General features: G+C 41.3%; 1 protein-coding gene across 1 annotated transcript in view; it reads left to right on the top strand.

The window, feature by feature from the left end:
• LOC122926661 (carbonic anhydrase-related protein 10-like) overlaps positions 1–20,115 on the top strand; it is a 493,040-nt gene that overhangs the window by 417,158 nt on the left and 55,767 nt on the right. The window contains exon 7 of the mRNA XM_044278105.1: positions 13,273–13,427. Coding sequence (XP_044134040.1) covers positions 13,273–13,427 — 155 coding nt within the window. The remainder of the gene's footprint in view (positions 1–13,272; positions 13,428–20,115) is intronic.

The following is a 20,115-nucleotide window of genomic DNA, read 5'->3' as shown; positions in this document are numbered from 1 at the left end:
AATATCAGATCGGTGGGGTCCGACACCCCCGCGATCAGCTGTTTGAAGAGGAGGCACGCGCCGTGCCAGCGCTGCCTCCTCTTCACTGTTTACCTTCTCGCCATTGCATCTGCAGTGGTGAGCAGGTGTAATTACACCTAAGCCGTACCATTCATTTCAATGGGATGGCTTGGGTGTAATTACACCTGCTCACCACTGCAGATGCAACGGCGAGAAGGTAAACAGTGAAGAGGAGGCAGCACTGGCACTGCGCGTGCCTCCACTTCAAACAGCTGATTGGCTGGGGTGCTGGGTGTTGGACCCCCGCCGATCTGATATTGATGACCTATCCTGAGGATAGGTCATCAATAAATATAACTTGGACAACCCTATTAAATTTTTGTGTTAGGGGTGCAAAGATGGTGCATTGTACCCACAAAAGATCGCTATAGGTCACCCACAGAATAAACAGCCAGATTAATGATTATATTTCTGTGTCAGGGGTGCAAAGCTGGTGTATTGCACCCACAAAAAAATCACTATAGGTCACCCACATAATAAATAGCCAGATGAGATTCCTAACACTCTCCCTTCAGCTGCCTGCTTCCTTTCCCTGCAATACTCAGAGCTGATGGGCGGTGCTACATGTGATCCTGCTTTTATAGAGGCTGGGTCACATGATGCACTGGCCAATCACAGCAATGCCATTAGTAGGCATGGCTGTGATGGCTTCTAAGTGCCCACAGCTTAAAAGCTTGTTGATTGGTTGCCCTGAAGCCATTTAACAAGCTTTATTAAATGCCCGAACACCGAACTGGAACCCAAACTTTTGCTGAAAAGTTCGGGTTCGGTGCCGGGTACCCGAACTCGCACAACACCACATGGAGGCGATCAGCCTATGGCATTGCTGAGGTGATATGGAAGCCCAGGCTGCTTAGATAGTGGCTTTCAGCTTGTCTGCATTGTTGGGTCTGGTGTCTCTCATCTTCCTCTTGATAATACCCCATAGTGTAGATTCTCTATGGGCTTTAGGTCAGGTGAGTTTGCTGGCCAATCAAGCACAGTGATACTGTGGTTATTAAGCCAGGTATTTGTAGTTTTAGCAGTATGGGCAGGTGCAAGTCCTGCTGGAAAATGTAATTAGCATCTCCATAAAGCTTGCCAGCAGAGGGAAGCATGAAGTGTTCTAATGTTTTCTGATAGATGTCTTCACTGAGTTTGGACTTGGCAAAATACAGTGGACCAACACCAGAAGATGACATGGCTCCCCAAATCATCACTGACTGAGGAAACTTCACACTGGACCTCAAGCAACTTGGATTTTGTGCCTCACCATTCTTCCTCCAGACTGTGGAACCTTGACTTTCAAATGAAATGCTAAATTTACTTTCATCTGAAAACAAGACTTTGGACTACTGAGCAACAGTTTGGTCCTTTTTCTCCTTAGCCAAGGTTAGGTGCTTCCGATGCTGTTCCTGGGTCATGAGTGGCTTGACACAAGAAATGCTACAGTAGAAGCCTGCATCCTGGATTGGCCTGAGTGTGGTGGCTGTTGAAGCACTGTCTCCAGCCACAGTCCACTCACTGTTTGTGAATCTTCCCCAAATTCTTGAATGCCCTTTTCTTGTTGTTCATCTTTTTTACCACACTGTTTTCTTCCACTTAACTTTTCACTAAAATGCTTTAAAACAGCACTCTGTGAACAGTCAGCTTCTTTAGCAATGACCTGTTGTAGCTTACTTTCCTTGTGGAGGATGTCATTCACTTTCTTTTGAACAACTGTCGAGTCAGTAGTCTTGCCATTCTTGAGTAGCCTATTGAACCAGACTGAGGGGCCATTTAAGGGTGTAGGAAACCTTTGCAGGCGTTTATGTTGATTAGCCGATTAGAGTGTGACACCATGAGTCTATAATATTAAACCTTTTCACAATATTTTCATTTTCTTAGACTTCTGGGTTTTCAATTTTCATTAACTGCAAGCCATAATCATGATTCTGAACATTAAAAGAAATAAACGTTTTAAATAGATCCCTCTGTGTGTAAGGAAATTATATAATATATGAGTTCTAATCTATTGAGATGGACCTGGAGATTATACATATATATATATATATATACACACACACACACTCACAAGTATTGTGCGAATTAATGTGAACACAAGGATTTTTTTTCGTAAATATTGCTTATTCAAAATAAAACTATTCTTAGACCTATAGACCTATAAACAAGGTTTAAATACCTTTGCTGTAATCACGGCTTGAACTCGGCTCGGTATAGAGTCAACTCGATTTTTACAATTATTCTTGATTGCCTCCTCTCTAAACCACACCTGAATTACTGCTTCCACCATCTTGTTTTTCATTATACAGTACATCTTTTGTAATTTCGCCTTGCAGATCGCCCATAAATTCTCAATAGGATTGAGATCTGGCGAATTTCCAGGCCAGTCCAAAATGCTAATCTTCTTTTCCTTGAAATATTTCACCATAGTCTTAGAAATATGGCATGGAGCTGAGTCTTGTTGGAACATTGCATTGCCGTTGGCTTGAACTTTCTCCAGCTCCTGAGACAAACATCGATCTAGCATTGCTTTATATTTTTTACTATTTATAATTCCTTCTACTGGAATAAGTTTGCCAGGCCCCAAGTACGAAAAACAGCCCCAGAACGTCTTCATAACTGGATGTTTGGCAGTTTGAACAATATGGGCTGCAGTAAGTTTTTCATCAACCCGTCCACCATAGAATATTATTGCAAAATATCAAAAACGCTCAAACATAACTTAAAAATGATTATTAATTGTACGTGTTTTTGGTGGTAAGTAATGGCGATCATAAGTTTAAATGATTTACCTTTAAAACAACTGCCATAAGCAAAATACTCATTATTTGGTTGCATTCAGATTAATTCGCACAATACTGTGTATATATATATATATATATATATATATATATAAGGAAATTGTATGGCAGCACCAATTCGCTGAGATAGTAACGGGTGCTATGTCCAAGGGTGTCACTGCTTACCCAGAGAATATAGAAGGAAACGGACAGCTCTTCCAATAGAAAAAAAAATGTGATTTATTCAGCCACAGTGGCACAGTGAGGCAACGTTTCGGCTCAAACACAGAGCCTTTCTCAAGCATCAAACATAAGTGTAACACAAGGTATAAATAGGCAAACATGATTAGGGGGTGGAGCAATCAATGAACATGATCATTACAGTAAAAAATGTATAAAAAGTGAATATAATGTGATGTCACACGATACAATGTATAACAGTAATAGTACAGCACATGATTATATATAAATTACTGAAAATTGATAATGATACAGTGCAAACAATGAATAAACCCAATAAGTGGCACCAATATAAATCAGCTGCTGTGAATCAACATAATTACATTAGAATAAAATGGAGGGGCAAAGGATAAGACCAGTAACATACCACATAGAACCATCGTACATCCACATGCGGTCAATGGCCAAACTTAGCGTCTATCACCTAACAATGCACAGGCGCCAGGTTGCGTCTCAACAGTATGATGTCACGCCATGCCCGAGGTAGACGTCCCGCACATCAAAAATTAAAAGCACCAAGGGGTGGGGGATGGGCTGGGAGTGCCAAGTTCCAAAGAGGATGCCTGGTCCTCTATAATATACATATAAGCAAAAAACGGAACAGCACCTCCTGAGACAAATCGCAGGTTCAAGCTACCAGGCAATAATACAGCAAACAAATAAAGTAGCAGCACACCACTAAATACACTAAGACTGAGTGAACAGGTGAATGTGTGAACAGGGTCAAATACATGACGCCAATACTTACTAATAAGCAGTGAAGAGGCTCTTAGCGCATATTATTGATCAAAAATATGTTGAGCCCACCTACCAGACGACAAGGTAGCTTCTTATAAGATGGGACCTACTCTAACACGGAGGGTCCAGCTCCATTGTTACTCTGATTAAAAGCACCATGGGGTGGGGGATGGGCGGGGAGTGCTAATTTCCAAAGAGGATGCGTGGTCCTCTATAATATACATATAAGCAAAAAACGGAACAGCACCTCCTGAGACAAATCGCAGGTGCAAACTACCAGGCAATAATACAGCAAACAAATAAAGTAATAGCACACCACTAAATGCACTAAGACTGAGTGAACAGGTGAATGTGTGAACAGGGTCAAATACATTAGCACCAACACAAATGAGTGCAAATGGTTCGAATCTGACAGTACAACAAAACCAAAGTCAGACATCAGTAGGAAATACAAATCTCTTTGGGACATCACCCCTTGTTACACCATCCATAGCCCCTCTTTTTTAGGGCAGAGCAATGTCCAGTTGAGGGACAGGGAAAAGTGGGGTTACAGCACAAAGTAATTGAGAATGCAAATGTGGACACTACACAAATCATAAACCTCTCATCCATCTCACTTACTGGGGCACAAGTAACACTGTTGAAAAAAGGATTCACATTTACGCCAGTACCTAGCTTTGATAAATTTATGTGGATCAAAGATATTAACCTATTCGCATGAAAACTAGCACTGCACAAGCAATTTAGTAGTATGAACACAGACACTAGTAAATTGATCCAGAGGGAACAAGAGGCTCTGCAGACCTTAGAAAGTTTGCAATTGGAGAGTGAGGGCTTTAGCCTAGAGATTGTACCTCCATTAACAAACCTTAAACCAAGATCCAAATGGACCCCCCCCCCCCCTCCTTTCAACAATTTAGACAAATAGAGGCCTTTGTACAGTTGGTAATGAATGATATCGACAAGATAAAAATGAAAAAATACACCACCTATGTGAATCTTACAGAGGAGGAAACTAAAGCATTAGAAGAATTAAGAACCAACAAGGACATTATTATGAAATCAAGTGCTAAAGGGGGCAACATAGTAATCCAAGATAGGGACAACTATGAAGAAATGGTAAATAGGCTGTTGATGGACAGGGAGATATATCAGACCCTACAAGAAAACCCGACTAAGAGATATCTGGAGGACCTCAAAAAGATCTTAAAGTCAGCAAAAGATCATTGTCTGATATCAAAGGAAGAATTTGACTTCCTGTATCAAAAAAGCCCCACTATCCCTACCTTTTATGCACTGCCAAAAGTGCATAAGAGGAAGAATCCAATACTTGGGCGCCCGATAGTATCAGGGAATGATTCCCTGACCCAACCAGCGAGTGAGTATGTGGACGAGATATTGAGGCCATTTGTGACATCACTACCCTCGTATCTAAAAGATACCACCAATACCCTTAATAAAATCAAGGAAATCTCACTATCTCCATCAACATATCTGGCCAGCCTAGATGTGGAGGCTCTATATATCAATATTGATCACGAGCTGGGCCTAAAAGCTATAAAACACTTTCTGGACATGAAAAGTACTAGTTTTCACGAGCACAATGATTTTGTTATTTCTCTATTAAAATTTATTCTCACTCACAATTATTTCCTATGTAACGGTACCTTCTATAAACAGATGAAGGGTACCACGATGGGGACCCCCTGTGCACCGACTTTTGCTAATTTATTTTTGGGGTGGTGTGAAAACACTATTGTTTTTTCTGACACCTTTGCACAGTTTACCAGTCACATATTATTTTGGGGGAGGTTTATTGATGACATTTTGGTATTTTGGGAGGGAGACAAACAGGAATTTATTAATTTTGTTGATACATTAAACCACAACAAGATAGGGATGCATTTCACTTTCGAAATTCACCAAAGTCATATCTGTTTACTAGATCTGTCCATCCAAAAAGATACAGATGGACATCTTCTAACAGAAATTCATCGCAAGCCGACCTCTACAAATAGTCTGCTTTACTGGACGAGCTGGCACCCGAGGGCCTTGAAGGAGGGAAAACCTGTGGGGCAGTATTTAAGGGCAAGGAGAAACTGCACCACAGAAGAAAGCTTCAAAAATGAAGCAGATGAACTATTCAAAAGATTCAGGGCCAGAGCCTATCCACAAAAATGCCTCAAAAAAGCATTTAATCGTGCTAGAAGTACTAATAGGGAGGTTCTATTATCCAGTGAATCCAGTAAAGCTCAGAGACTGGAAGAAAAGAAGATAAGATGTATAGGAACTTATGACTGCAATAATCATGAGATAATGGAAATTTTGAAAAAACACTGGAGAATACTTACCAGTGATGATGAACTGAGTCTGGTGTTGTCACCATATCCGAGCGTCACGTATAGAAGGGGACCAAGCCTGAAGGATAAACTTGTCCACAGCTTTCTTCCTAAAAGAGAGACAACAAATACAAATTGGTTACGATCAAACATCGTGGGGTCATTCCCATGTGGCAACTGCACCTTTTGTAAATACCTACCCAGAGTGAAAACAACCCAACAGATGGACGTGAATACACAATTAGGGAGTATTTCAACTGTCGCAGTAGCAGTATTATTTATGTCGCCTCTTGTAACTGCCCAAAATTGTATGTGGGTAAAACCACACAAGAATTAAGACGGAGAATATCAGGTCACATTAGTGCCATTAACACCGGAAAGGATACCTCACACTATAGGCATATTACCTACGTACATGACGGGAACTTAGAGGTGTTAAAATTCTGGGGCCTGGTCAAAATGACCCTAGGACCAAGAAGTGGCAATCTAGATCAAAAACTCTTGCAAGAAGAAGCTAAGTGGATACACAGGTTACAGACCTTGAGTCCAAGAGGCCTCAATGAAGGGTTTTCATTTACAGCCTTCATCTAACATAGTCAAATATTATTGATACATATAATTGTCAAGAAAGACAGTCAACACACAACATCACAGGACTCACAAGTTGTCAGCCAACATCCCAGCGCAGATAACATCAGGAAGAAGAGATAAATTTGATCTCAGAGTCAGCGGAAATTGAAAGATACCCAGGTATATTGGTATAGTTCCTCCTAAGTCCAGATTGATAAATATCCATAATAATGAATGAGGCTGACTAGTAACGTCTGACACATAGTAACGTCTGCCACTAGTAACGACTAGCAACATCTGATACATAGGAATGAGCCCCCCCATAATAGATGACGCATATGAATATAGGAGCAAAGAATTGGGATAATGAAAGTATCCCTATGGACTGTGATGGTATGGTCCACAGGAATGTAGAGATATATATCTATGTGAAGAAAAACAGGAAATAACAGGGGAAATAAAATGAAGGGGGAAAAATTGGAAGATCTGGTGGATTGCCATAAAAGTCCAAATGTAGGAACATGGAGAAATACATCCATGTTATTGAAAAATAGATAATAGGAGGAATAATAGGAAGCTCAGGTGGATGGCTATAAGAGTATGAATATATATGCAATCTACAAAAAGAAGTGAAGAATAGTTAAGAGTTCCCTTTGAATATATATACCTACCAATCTACAGAATAAAATGGAGAAAAATAAAGAACATAAAATATGAACATATTGACATTGATGTAACTTGGAAAATGAAAAAGGATCAATCAAGATTATAAATACCCCTCCCAACAAGATAGCTGGCCGAAAACTCCTTCCAGCGATTACAGGAAGGGGTTAAGATCGATGTTGCGGTATAAACCATCATAGCGATATCAGGAAGGGGTTAAGATCGATGTTGTGGTGTGAGTCATCAGCTACGTCATATTGAAAGGTCGGCTCCCATAATATCGTACCTATCAGATGGTTCTATGAGTGGCGGTCAACTATGACGTGAAGTAGAAGGAGGGGCGCAGCACATGCTCGTTGGGGTTGGTGTCGCGTGTGGATCGTGTACAAAAGGGGGGGGGGCGGAGCATGGGCGCGGAGGTTGCGCGTCATAGGGAGGGCATTATGCTGAATGGCTGTCATTCATGTCAATAGGTGAGGAAGATACAATGTTGGTAGGATTGCAGGGATGGGCGGCACCTATGTAGATTGAAAAGAAGTTACCTGTGGGCGCGGGCACGTCTATACCCACTTCCCCTGACGAAGCCACATAGTGGCGAAACATGTCGGGAGGGGTGTAACAGTGTAGCGTTCTACGTTTTAAACAGGGACAGTGAGAAGTCGAGGGAGCAATAATGAAGGCACAGTGATACTAATCCAATGTTAATATGTATAAGGGAGTTTGACCGTGTCTATCCAATCATTACATAGGGCAGTTCTAGTGAGTGCACAGTGACAATAGTCAGCAGCAACCCGTGCTGCAATCGAGCATCCAGTAGTTAGTGAGTGCACAGTGAGTGCACAGTGACAACAGTCAGCAGCAACCCGTGCTGCAATTGAGCATCCAGCAGCTACATCGCATTTTACGGGAGCACCTAGCAGAAAATTGAGTAGAGCACTTAGACTGCCAATAAGGTTATCCCATAATAGGGAATATAGGAGATAGTGCTAGTTGGAGCTTGCATGCACGGATATACTGTAACATACAGTGAACTTGTCACTCCTGAACCCCATATGTAGTAGATCAACAACTTAAAATATAAAGGTTGTTGATGTGGACCAGTCATAATTACCCCATAAAATATAATACATAAGAAGTTCTCTATAGTATGCATTTGCATGTGCCTTAACAATGCACCCCATAGGCATAAGGGAATATCCCAATATCGCTAAGAGCCATTAGCGTATATAAATAACAGCCTAATATCATCTCACTGAACCCTGATAATTTTAAACAAGTTTGTGTATGTAAGTCTTATATTGGCATTAATAAAGATAAGTTTATTTTTTAAATATTAGTTAGTGACCCCTACATTGATTTGTTGGTCTAACAAGACCATAGTAGAATTTGAAGTAATATTCCGAGGGTCTCTAATAAGGGATTTTGAATATTATAGGGTCAAATACATTACGCCAATACTTACTGCAAAGCAGTGAAGAGGCTCTTAGCGCATATTATATCAAAAATATGTCGAGCCCACCTACCAGACGACAAGGTAGCTTCTTATCAGGTGGGAGCTACTCTAAAACGGAGGGTCCAGCTCCATTGTTACTCTGATTAAAAACACCAAGGGGTGGGGGATGGGCGGGGAGTGCTAAGTTCCAAAGAGGATGTGTGGTCCTCTATAATATACATATAAGCAAAAAATATACAGTGTTAAAAGACTACACTCCCCTGTTAAAATGTCAGGTTTCTATGATGAGACAAAGATAAATCATTTTCACCTTTAATGTGACTTATAAACTGTACAACTCAATTGAAAAACAAACTGAAATATTTTAGGTAGAGGGAAGAAAAAATATAAAAATAAAATAATATGGTTTCATAAGTGTGCACACCCTTAAACTTCTACTTTGTTGAAGCACCTTTGGATTTTATTACAGCAATCAGTCTTTTTGGGCATGAGTCTATTAGCATGGCACATTTTGACTTGACAAGATTTGCCCTCTCTTCTTTGCAAAAACACTCCAAATCTGTCAGATTGCGAGGGCATCTCCTGTGCACAGCCCTCTTTAGATCACCCCACAGATTTTCACCATTAAGTGTCTATGGCCCCTAGGTCTCTATTCGCCAGTAGTCATGTTTTTTTTTTTTGCTCTTGTCGTTTGAATCCCTTTCTCCTAAATGGGTTCTGCATTATTTGTGCACAGAACTCTGTCACATTGTCAATCACAGAAAATCCCAGCAAAAAAAGTAAAGAGATCAATGGATGACTGTCAAACCTTTGAGTGTTTAGCTTGAGAGCCCATTAGGCTCTCAGGCAGCCAGCTATTTGTAGAAAACAGAAGTGAAATATGAGGTCACAGTGCTATTAAATAATATGGCTACTATGGTAGAATCAACATATAACATCATGGCACATTCTTACAAAAAGATATGCGGCCCCACATTCTGATTCTTATCTGATAAGGCTCTCTTCACATTACCTTAGTTCTTTGTTTGTCAAGTTTATAGTATATTGTTTTTTATGGCAGGGAAAAGGCAGTCTCAAGTGCTATACTTGCTGTCAAAAACCTGTTGGTCTCCATTATAAATGAGTCAGGATTCATTTGGATCTGTTTGAAAAATCATGGGTGTCATAGGTGTCTCCATTAAGAATGGAAGCCAAGACACGATCGTGAACGCTGGCTAACTTTGCACGTAGTGGCACTAGATAGCATGGAAATGTTGACATTTCAACAGTTTCCCGTCATTGAAATTTATTAGATAACAAGGGTTTTTGTTGAAAGTAGAAATGGGCACATTTTGCTGAACTGTATCTGATCCACCCTGATTACATCAGTCTGATCAGAATAATTAAATACCAAAGCTCAAATGTACTGAAACCATCAGAGATATATAATTTTGATTCACACGCAGCTGTTGCTGTTTCTAATTTCTAATCAGTATAAGATGCAAATTCAGAAGTATGAGCTCAAACAGCTACAGTCCTCCTCAGGGAAATTCTTGGGAACTTGTACATGGGAAAAAGAAAGTAATCAGACTTTAATTCTTTGTCCAAGTAGGATTCGAAAACTGACACTTGATGGATAGCCAAACATTACTGTACTTTTTTTTATTTTATAAGTGATACCATCATACCAATTGGTTCACATGTGGTTGGACCTGCTAAATGCTGGACATGTCAAAAAGAGCCAGGACCAAACGGATCTTTCTAGCTGCTGAGAGATTAGAAGTTCTACATGTAATTCCCTATGGAGACAGATTGTCTTCAGTTTTTCTATTCAGACAGTAGTCAGTGTAAATGGTGGGCCAAACACTGTTGGTGACCCAGGTGGTTGGTTCTACATGATAGTTGCCTATTCATTCAATCTTTAATTTAATTGTCCTGTGTTACACCTTTCCCCTCTGCTCAATGCTGTTCTAATTTATACAAGGAAACACTGATTTGTAAAAGATAGGCAGCACATAGCTTTTTTATTATATTTTTAAAGGGATTCTGTCACCTGGATTTTGCTTATAGAGCTGCGGACATGTGCTGCTAGATCGCTGCTAGCACATCCACAATATACATTCCCCATAGCGCTGAGTGCTTTTATTTAGGCAATTTTATTTTTATATATATGTAAATAGGGCAAGTAAGGAGCCCAAGGGGCTGTTACTATCGTTTCTGGAGCCCAGCCACACCCACTGTGAAGGAGTCCAGTACTGCCCCACATCCTCCGAATCTCCTCCTTGCTCCCCGAGGTCACCAAGTTAGAGCACCGTGATCTCGCGCATGCGCGAGTACGCGGCATGTAAGTGCCGGCATAGTGTTCCTTCCCTGTGCTGGCATCAGCTTCAGGGAATGAACTGCACATGTGCTAGCTGCGAGATTACAGCGCTCTAACTTTGTGACGTCCTGGAGCAAGGAGGAGATTCTGAGGATGCGGGCGGTGCTGGGCTCCTTCACAGTGGATGTGGCTGGGCTCCAGAAATGTTAGTAACAGCCCCTTGGGCTTCTTACTTTCCTCATTTACATATATACAAAATCGTTTTTTGCCTGAATAAAATCACTTAGGGCTCTTTCACACCTGCGTTCTTGTCTTCCGGCATAGAGTTCCGTCGTCGGGGCTCTATGCCGGAAGAATCCTGATCAGTTTTATCCTAATGCATTCTGAATGGAGTGAAATCCGTTCAGGATGCATCAGGATGTCTTCAGTTCCGGAACGGAACGTTTTTTGGCCGGAGAAAATACCGCAGCATGCTGCGCTTTTTGCTCCGGCCAAAAATCCTGAAGACTTGCCGCAAGGCCGGATCCGGAATGAATGCCCATTGAAAGGCATTGATCCGGATCCGGCCTTAAGCTAAACGTCGTTTCGGCACATTGCCGGATCCGACGTTTAGCTTTTTTAGAGTGGTTACCATGGCTGCCGGGACACTAAAGTCCTGGCAGCCATGGTAAAGTGTAGCGGAGAGCGGGGGAGCAGCATACTTACTGTCCATGCGGCTCCCGGGGCGCTCCAGAGTGACGTCATGGCGCCCCAAGCGCATGGATCACGTGATCGCATGGCACGTCATCCATGCGCATGGGGCGCTCTGACGTCACTCTGGAGCGCCCCGGGAGCCGTGCGGACTGTAAGTATACCGCTCCCCCGCTCCCCGCTCCTACTATGGCAACCAGGACTTTAATACCGTCTTCAAATGCTTTCAGTACACTTGCGTTTTTCCGGATCCGGCGTGTAATTCCGGCGAAGTGGAGTACACGCCAGATCCGGACAACGCAAGTGTGAAAGAGCCCTTACTGATATGGGGAATGTATATTGTGGACGTGCTAGCGGTGATCTAGCAGCTCATGTCCACAGCTCTATAGGCAAAATCCAGGTGACAGAATCCCTCTAAGTAATAGATTATTCCCCTTTAAGAGGTATTCATATCTTAGGCATGTATGGCATAACCATAGAAGGTGGGACCTGTACAGCCCAATAATGTGGTTCCCAAACCAACATCTTGCTGGGTGCAAAAAGATAGGTAGCATTTACACCTCTCACTATTCAGTTCTATAGGAGTTGAAAATAGATCATTACTTGACTGTTTTTTTAACTCCCAGGAAAGCGAATGGAAATAATTGCATGTTTTGAGCCTAGGGATGAGTAAATCTATTTGCAGATTTTTTAGGCACCGAATCAAACCCGAATATTTTCTGGTTTGATTCGGACGAATCTTGTAAAATGGTGTCCAACGCAGAAGCAATCAATAGTGTTCTGTCACCACCAGGTAGTAGGTAAATGCAGTGAGTTTTGTCCAAGCAATAACCACACTTTAATACAACAACGATAAAAGTATATACAGCTACACCTAACGCTGTATCAGACCAAGGGTATGGGCGAGGGAAAATGAAAAAAATTGTAAAAAATTAAGATAGGAGCTTTTATAAAAAGAAAAAAAATCTGTGTTTTAGAGGACCAATTTCAAGGGAGCAAATTTGGTTTGGAACAAATAGATTTGGAACCGAACCAACTTTTTAAAAAATTCTGTGAATCCGAAACAAACCAAATCTTGGATGATTTGCCCATCTCTACACACCTCCATTTGGCAAAGATACAAGGCAAGACTGGGGTTGTTGGACCCTGATTCTGGAGGCAGATGTTGGTCCCAGAAATGAAACCAGAATCTATCAGACATTTATGGTTAGGTTGAGAATAAACTTTTAAAAGTGCCTTAGGCAAACATCTACACTGTCTATCCAAATGAAATTGTCCTACAAAGAATTAATGATAAGAAGTTTAAGTAGTCAGGTTACAAATAATTGGGTAATTTAGGCATTTCAAATTTCCATTTAGATTTATATTTATATAATAGATTTTGGGAATTCAGAAGCTCAGTTCTTGGCAAGCTTTAAAAAATGACTTTAATTAAAAGAATATTTTTCCCCCCATTAGATGAAGCTAATATCATCCAAGATCTCAGTATTGAAGAATTATATCCCGAGTCATTTGGATTTCTGACTTATCAAGGTTCGATGACCATTCCTCCATGTTATGAGACTGTGACTTGGATCATAATTGACAGACCTTTAAATATCACTTCAATGCAGGTACAGAAATTCTGATACTAATGTACATTTTGCCAGAGTATTATCATATTAAAAAGTAAAGTTTTATTTCCTAAAATTTTGAAAACTGTAGAAACATCACCACTTTTAAGGAAATGTCCACCTTGTTATCTTTAGATCCTATATGCTGTGATAGTTTCTTATAATGACTGTAGCATGTTTTTTTTTCTAATACATCACTCAAAATTCACAATGTACGCATATAATTAAATTATAAAATAATGCCTTCAGCCACCTTTATTGGGAGATTATGAAATTGCGGAATACAGTTTAGAAATTGAACTCAATAATAAAATGGTATTTAGTAATCTTCTAAGCTCCTTCTAGTTTTCACTGCAGCAATTGTATCATTAAACATTATAGTACTGTACTATGTCTATGCAGAAGTTTGAAGCTCTCATATTATAAAAACTGAACCACCAGTGCTCTAAAGAAACATCAAACAATTAAAGGGAATGTGTTGTGTTAAACATGCAGTCTGGTCTGAAGGCAGTTATAAAGAAGAAGGCTTAGAAGTCAGGTGGGAGGTCCTATTTATAACTGAAGACTACTGTATCTCTGCATGGAAATAAAGGGGTTGTGCAGCCAGTACATATTGATGACCTATCCTCAGGATAGGGCATCAATATCTTATCAGTGGGGTCCGACTCCCAGCACCCGCCTGTCACGGCCTCTGTGTTGTACGGTGTGACACCTTTGCCATACATGCCGGTTGCCAGGGGCAATGCGTGGTTGTCTGCATGTATGTTCTTTGCTCCCCTTCTCCTGGTTCCTCCTCTGTCTGATGCTGGAAGGGTTTACTCCCTGGCTGGGTGTGGTTACTTTGGTTTTATTACCTGTGGCTCCCTGGCTGGAGTCAGTTGTACTCCAGCCGTCGTTGGTGCTGGAGCTGTGCTCCAGTCCAGGGTGTTCTGTCTGTCCAGTCCTTGAGGGCCATCTAGTGGGACATCAATGTCTCTCCGTTGTCATCCCTCCATCCTCCCTTCACTACCCTTGCATATGTTTGGTGATGATTATGTATGGGTGGTTGTTGTCTTGTCTAGTGGTTGTTACTTGTCTGGTCCCTTGCTGTTTGTAGTCCAGCATGTTTGCTAGACTTGTTCCTGTGTTGTGTACCTCTGGAAGGGGGCTGGTTTCCCAGAGGGGTGAACTATAAGCCTGCATGCAGGCCAGGTCGTCTCTCCCCTGCTCCTATGAAAGGGATTATCAGGGCGACTTACTCAGGGCCAAAGGTATCCTGGGTATGAGCCATCCTACCATCCAGGGTGAGCATTAGGGACGCTTTAGGAGGTGACCTGTTCCCTGATCCTGGCATCCTGGCCTAGCTGCTTCCCCTTTATACCTGACATTGTACGGTGGGGGGTTTCCCCACTCCCCACCGTGACACCACCCATACGAGTCGCTCATACGCTTCGCTCATACGAGTACTACTCCCTTTTCAAGATTACAATGCACATCAGTCTTGCTTGCAGCAGAATCGCAGTGTAATTAAAAGTGCTCATCCCATGCAAGTGAATGCAACCAGCATTTGTAATTACACTGAGCCACTGAGACTTCCTGGACGACACTCACAGTATAATCTGGAAGAGGAAGTATCACTATTTAAACAGTTGATTTGCTGAAGTGCCAGGAGTCGGACACCCACTAATCAGATATTGATGACCTATCCTGAGGATAGGCCATCAATATGCACTGGATACAAAACCTCTTTAAATGGACAAAATACAAGATCTGTATTTTTCAGAACTTGTATATACATTTTCTAAGCTCTTCCTCCTTCATTATTACATACATGTGGCCCTCAACGTGACAGGTTCCCTTTATCAAGCACACAAACACATCATTTTTCATCTATTCAAATGGTGATCAATAGTAGGCATTCACTTAATGGGGTATTCTTGATTCATGAAAGTGATGACCTATCCTGAGGATAGGTCATCAATTTCAAATTGATGGAGGTCTGACACCTGGTACCTCCACGGTGAGCTTTTTGAAAGGCCATATATTGTATAGTGGCTGTGCTTGGCATTGCACTAGGCTGCAATTTGGCCATGTGACTTATGAATGTGACACCACTTATGAAATGGCAGCGGAGGTGCTAGTGTGAGAGAGGCGTTGTATTCAGTGTTTGCCTGTACGCCGCCTCCATTGTAGTGGTGATACAGTGTAATTACAATTGTTAGTCTCATTCAAGTGAATTTGAAAGGAAGCTGTAATTACCCTGGAGCACCACTACAAAGTGCAGGTAAACACTGAAGAGAATGCAGCTCTTGCACTAAGACCGCAGTCCCTTCAAACAGTATATTAGCAAGGGTGCCTAGAATTAGACCCTCACCAATCTGATATAGAAATACTTCAATCTTAACATATTCAATGTTGCATTTTCTTCTATTGTATTCTAGAAATTACTGTCTTCTTTAAGGGGTTTTCCAAGATTCCGATATTAATGACCTATCCTCAGGATAGGTCATCAATATCTGATTGGTGGACATCTGATTAGTGCCATACATTGTATAGCAGCTGCAACTTAGCCATGTGACTGATAAACGTGACATCAATGGCCTAGGAAAAGGCAGTGGCACTCACTGGAGCACCGCAGTCTCTTCAAACAGCTGATTGGGGTTTGAGTCGGACCCCCACCGATCAAATATTGATGACCTATCCTGAGGATAGTTCATTAACACTAAACTCCAGGAAAATCCCTTGGATGACTACGTTCTAAAATATCATCATTATGTGATTTCTGTTTGTTGTCTTTGTTTTCAAGCTAATTTGTTATAATTCTAGCATGTGCACTTTTATTTAGATCCCATAAAAAAAAAATTGTGGCAAGCTGTCACAAGAACAAAGCATCATGTTATATGAATAACCAACTGCAATTACATAGTAAATGAATGTGTAACAGTAAAATAAAATTATACAATTTTCATTTTCTATGTTATATTTCCATATCTTTGCAAACCATTATCTACATTATCCACAAGGCCTGGTATTACAGGTGTTACAGGTGCCATTACAAGGCCCTCCAGCAAAAATGCTCTAATGGTACAGCTGCAAGTATTTGCCCAACCACACATCTGATAATCCATAATGACCTAATGTATGATGCCATTACTTCAGGCTGATCAGACCCATGATTAGGCTTTGATTTGCAGACATGACACGGGCACTGAAATGCACTCATATTAAACCTGTGAAATTGGCCTTAAAATTTATATTTTGATTTACATGTAGTGCTTCTGAGAGTACAGTTCTCGTACACTCTCTCATTTCAGAGTTCTGATGATCTGATCCCACACTATACACTTAATTTACTCTTGCATTTAGCTAGACTGATTTAATTAACTGATGTTTAAAAAACTTTTTTAATTAACTTGGCCAAGGTATTTCTCAGGAAAATGAAGTGGAGAATTCAGAAGCAAAGCTTGAAATGTGTCAAGTTAAAGAGACTATTACATTTTCCTAAAAATATGTATGTCCTGTACGGGGACCACCCTGTTACGTGACAGAGTGCAATTTACCAAGAATTGATCTATTTCTCACACTCAATCTTGATTTAATTAGGAGCTCATAGAAAACCCCACAGCGCCCCACTAGCAAGCAGGCTTACAGTAGCACTAATCGCTGCAAAAGGTGCACCACAATGATATGCAACTGACAATACTGGCTAATCCCTCAGGCTGATGTTCGAAACTGAGACTTTAGCCAATGTATTCCTGTCAGACCGTGTTCACACACCATAGGTAGTCTAGTGGTAGGAACCCATGCCACACTGAAATACCTTGATGGTGGTGCAAAAGGACTCCATTGTGTTCCTGACTGGTATACATTGGCTAAAGTCTCAGTTTTTAACAGCCTGAGGGATTAGCCAGTATTGTTAGTTGCATATCATTTTGGTGCACCTTTTGCAGCGATTTATGTATTTATAGATTTTCATCCACACAGTACTCCATCTTGTGTAGGATGCCTTTGTGGTGCATGTGGTCCGCTGCTGACATCCTCCATTGTATGCATTTTTGCTGGGGATTGCCGCTAGCAATGGATCACATGCGTAGGAATTGCTCCCCCGGTTATAAACACGCTACAGTGTTGTTGTTTTTTGAGCATTTACTCCCATTTAGGCCACTCTATTATAGCGATTTTACAGTAGCATTAGCCACACTTACAGCAAATACACGATAACGCACATTACACTCATACTGTCACACTTCTGTGTGGGAGGGAAACACCACACTGAGCATAGAAGGGAAGGGGAAAACAGGGAATCAGGCCTGATAACTAGGGAAGGAAGATGGACACCTCCTAGTGAAAACCCTAACCAAAATCCCGACTGACTACCAGTATGAACAGACCACAAAGGTAGGTGAGTTCATATGCAGGAATACCTAGAGTCCTATCTAGCCCTATAGGACCCTGGTACTAATGGCAGGGACGAGACTACCTGGAAGGATGAACAGGAGTCTACTTCAGGCCTAATACAAACAATAGGGAAATACAACACGCAGCACCCAAACAAAATACAAAAGGGAAAGGAAAGACTTAACTTCAAAGAGGCTATGGAAGCACCAGGAACTTGGCCGAGATCCAACCACAAACAATCCACAGGAACAGAAGCTATAAACTGCAAAGCATAGTGGAAGAAGGAACTATAAATAGGGAAGGTTAAATCACCACATAAGCAATACCTAGAGGCAAGGGGTGTGGCCATTACCAGAAACAACACAGACACCCTTTGATCCACGAGGAAAACCTGTCAGATCAAACCACGTGTTGCCAGTCTCACAGATCTCCTGTCACTCACTGTCGCCCGGACGTCTGTATGTCTCGGTACGTCCGTGACACATGCACTTAAAAATTGAGGTTTCGGGGCTTGTTCAGGTCACAAGGCAAACAATCAAAAGTGTAGCTTTAATATAATAAAAAATGTACAGTACTTGGGTAATAAAAACTAAATGAAATAAGAGACATACATAAACATGCACAAAACCATTATAAAAATGAACTGATAAAAACAGAAAGGTTCTTTATACTTGACACTGTAAGTCCGTTCTGGTACCAGGGATAGGGGAATGTGGAATACAACCCAATGTCAATCGGATCCTCAAATTGTGTCAAAGAATGGTTCAAAATCCCTCATTCTTATCCACATTCAACAGGGGGTGGAGCTAAGAGGAGACTCCCTCCCATTCTTGGCCCAGCCTTATGGGAAGGCCTTCATTACATGTGCAGGCTTAATCTCTCTCCTTTAGCTGGCAAATTGGAAATATCAAGAAAGCATTTCTTCCTGTCCACTCTAATGGATATTTGGGGGCCCACATGTTTTAATAATGCATGTTTTGTTTGCCGATCATGCCGATCATTTTAATACCAAATATGACCAGTGTAGGGTCCCAAAATGTGAGATGCTTATTATGCAGGAATTCTGGCTGTTAGGGGTGGGATGTGAAGACTCCCTGTGATGCCCACATTTACAGAATGCAATTTTTACAGTGATTAATACGTGAGCTGTACCAGGAGTGAGTTACAGCCTATGATATATTTTATTCATCTTCTGGTATTCAAGCTGAAAAGCTCCTGCTGTGAGTGTGCTGCCATGTATCAGGTTTTATACATCTCCATGGGGCTTCAAGTTTAGAATCCAGGAACCTCTCATTACCAGTTCCAAAAGGGCCAGTTTCTATCAGTCAGGTGCTAAATCGATTTGCACACCCAACGTACAAACAATATTACTAAATAGTGGCATCAAAGTATACAAAAACACATTACATACAGTTGCAAGAAAAAGTATGTGAACCCCTTGGAATGATATGGATTTCTGCACAACTTGGTCATAAAATGTGATCTGATCTTCATCTAAGTCACAACAACAAACAATCACAGTCTGCTTAAACTAATAACACACAAATAATTAAATGTCACCATGTTTTTATTGAACACACCATTTAAACATTCACAGTGTAGGTGGAAAAAGTATGTGAACCCTTGGTTTTAATAAATGGTTGGGCAGCAATAACGTCAACCAAACATTTCCTGTAGTTGCACATCAGACGTGCACAACGGTCAGGAGTAATTCTTGACCATTCCTCTTTACAGAACTGTTTCAGTTCAGCAATAATCTTGGGATGTCTGGTATGAATCACTTTCTTGAGGTCATGCCACAGCATCTCAATCGGTTTGAGGTCAGGACTCTGACTGGTCCACTCCAGAAGGCGTATTTTCTTCTGTTTAAGCCATTCTGTTGTTGATTTACTTCTATGCTTTGGGTCATTGTCCTGTTGCAACACCCATCTTCTGTTGAGCTTCAGGTGGTGGACAGATGGCCTTAAGTTCTCCTGCAAAATGTCTTGATAAACTTGGGAATTCATTTTTGCTTCGATAATAGCAATCCGTCCAGGCCCTGACGCAGCAAAGCAGCCCCAAACCATGATGCCCCGAACACCATACTTCACAGTTGGGATGAGGTTTTGATGTTGGTGTGCTGTGCCTCTTTTTCTCCACACATAGTGTTGTGTGTTTCTTCCAAACAACTCAACTTTGGTTTCATCTGTCCACAGAATATTTTGCCAGTACTGCTGTGGAACATCCAGGTGCTCTTATGCAAACTGTAAACGTGCAGCAATGTTTTTTTTGGAGAGCAGTGGCTTCCTCTGTGGTATCCTCCCATGAAATC

The sequence above is a fragment of the Bufo gargarizans genome, chromosome 2, assembly GCF_014858855.1.
Source record: "Bufo gargarizans isolate SCDJY-AF-19 chromosome 2, ASM1485885v1, whole genome shotgun sequence".
Classification (NCBI taxonomy): Eukaryota; Metazoa; Chordata; class Amphibia; order Anura; family Bufonidae; genus Bufo; species Bufo gargarizans.
This window is presented reverse-complemented; position numbering and strand designations above follow the sequence as displayed.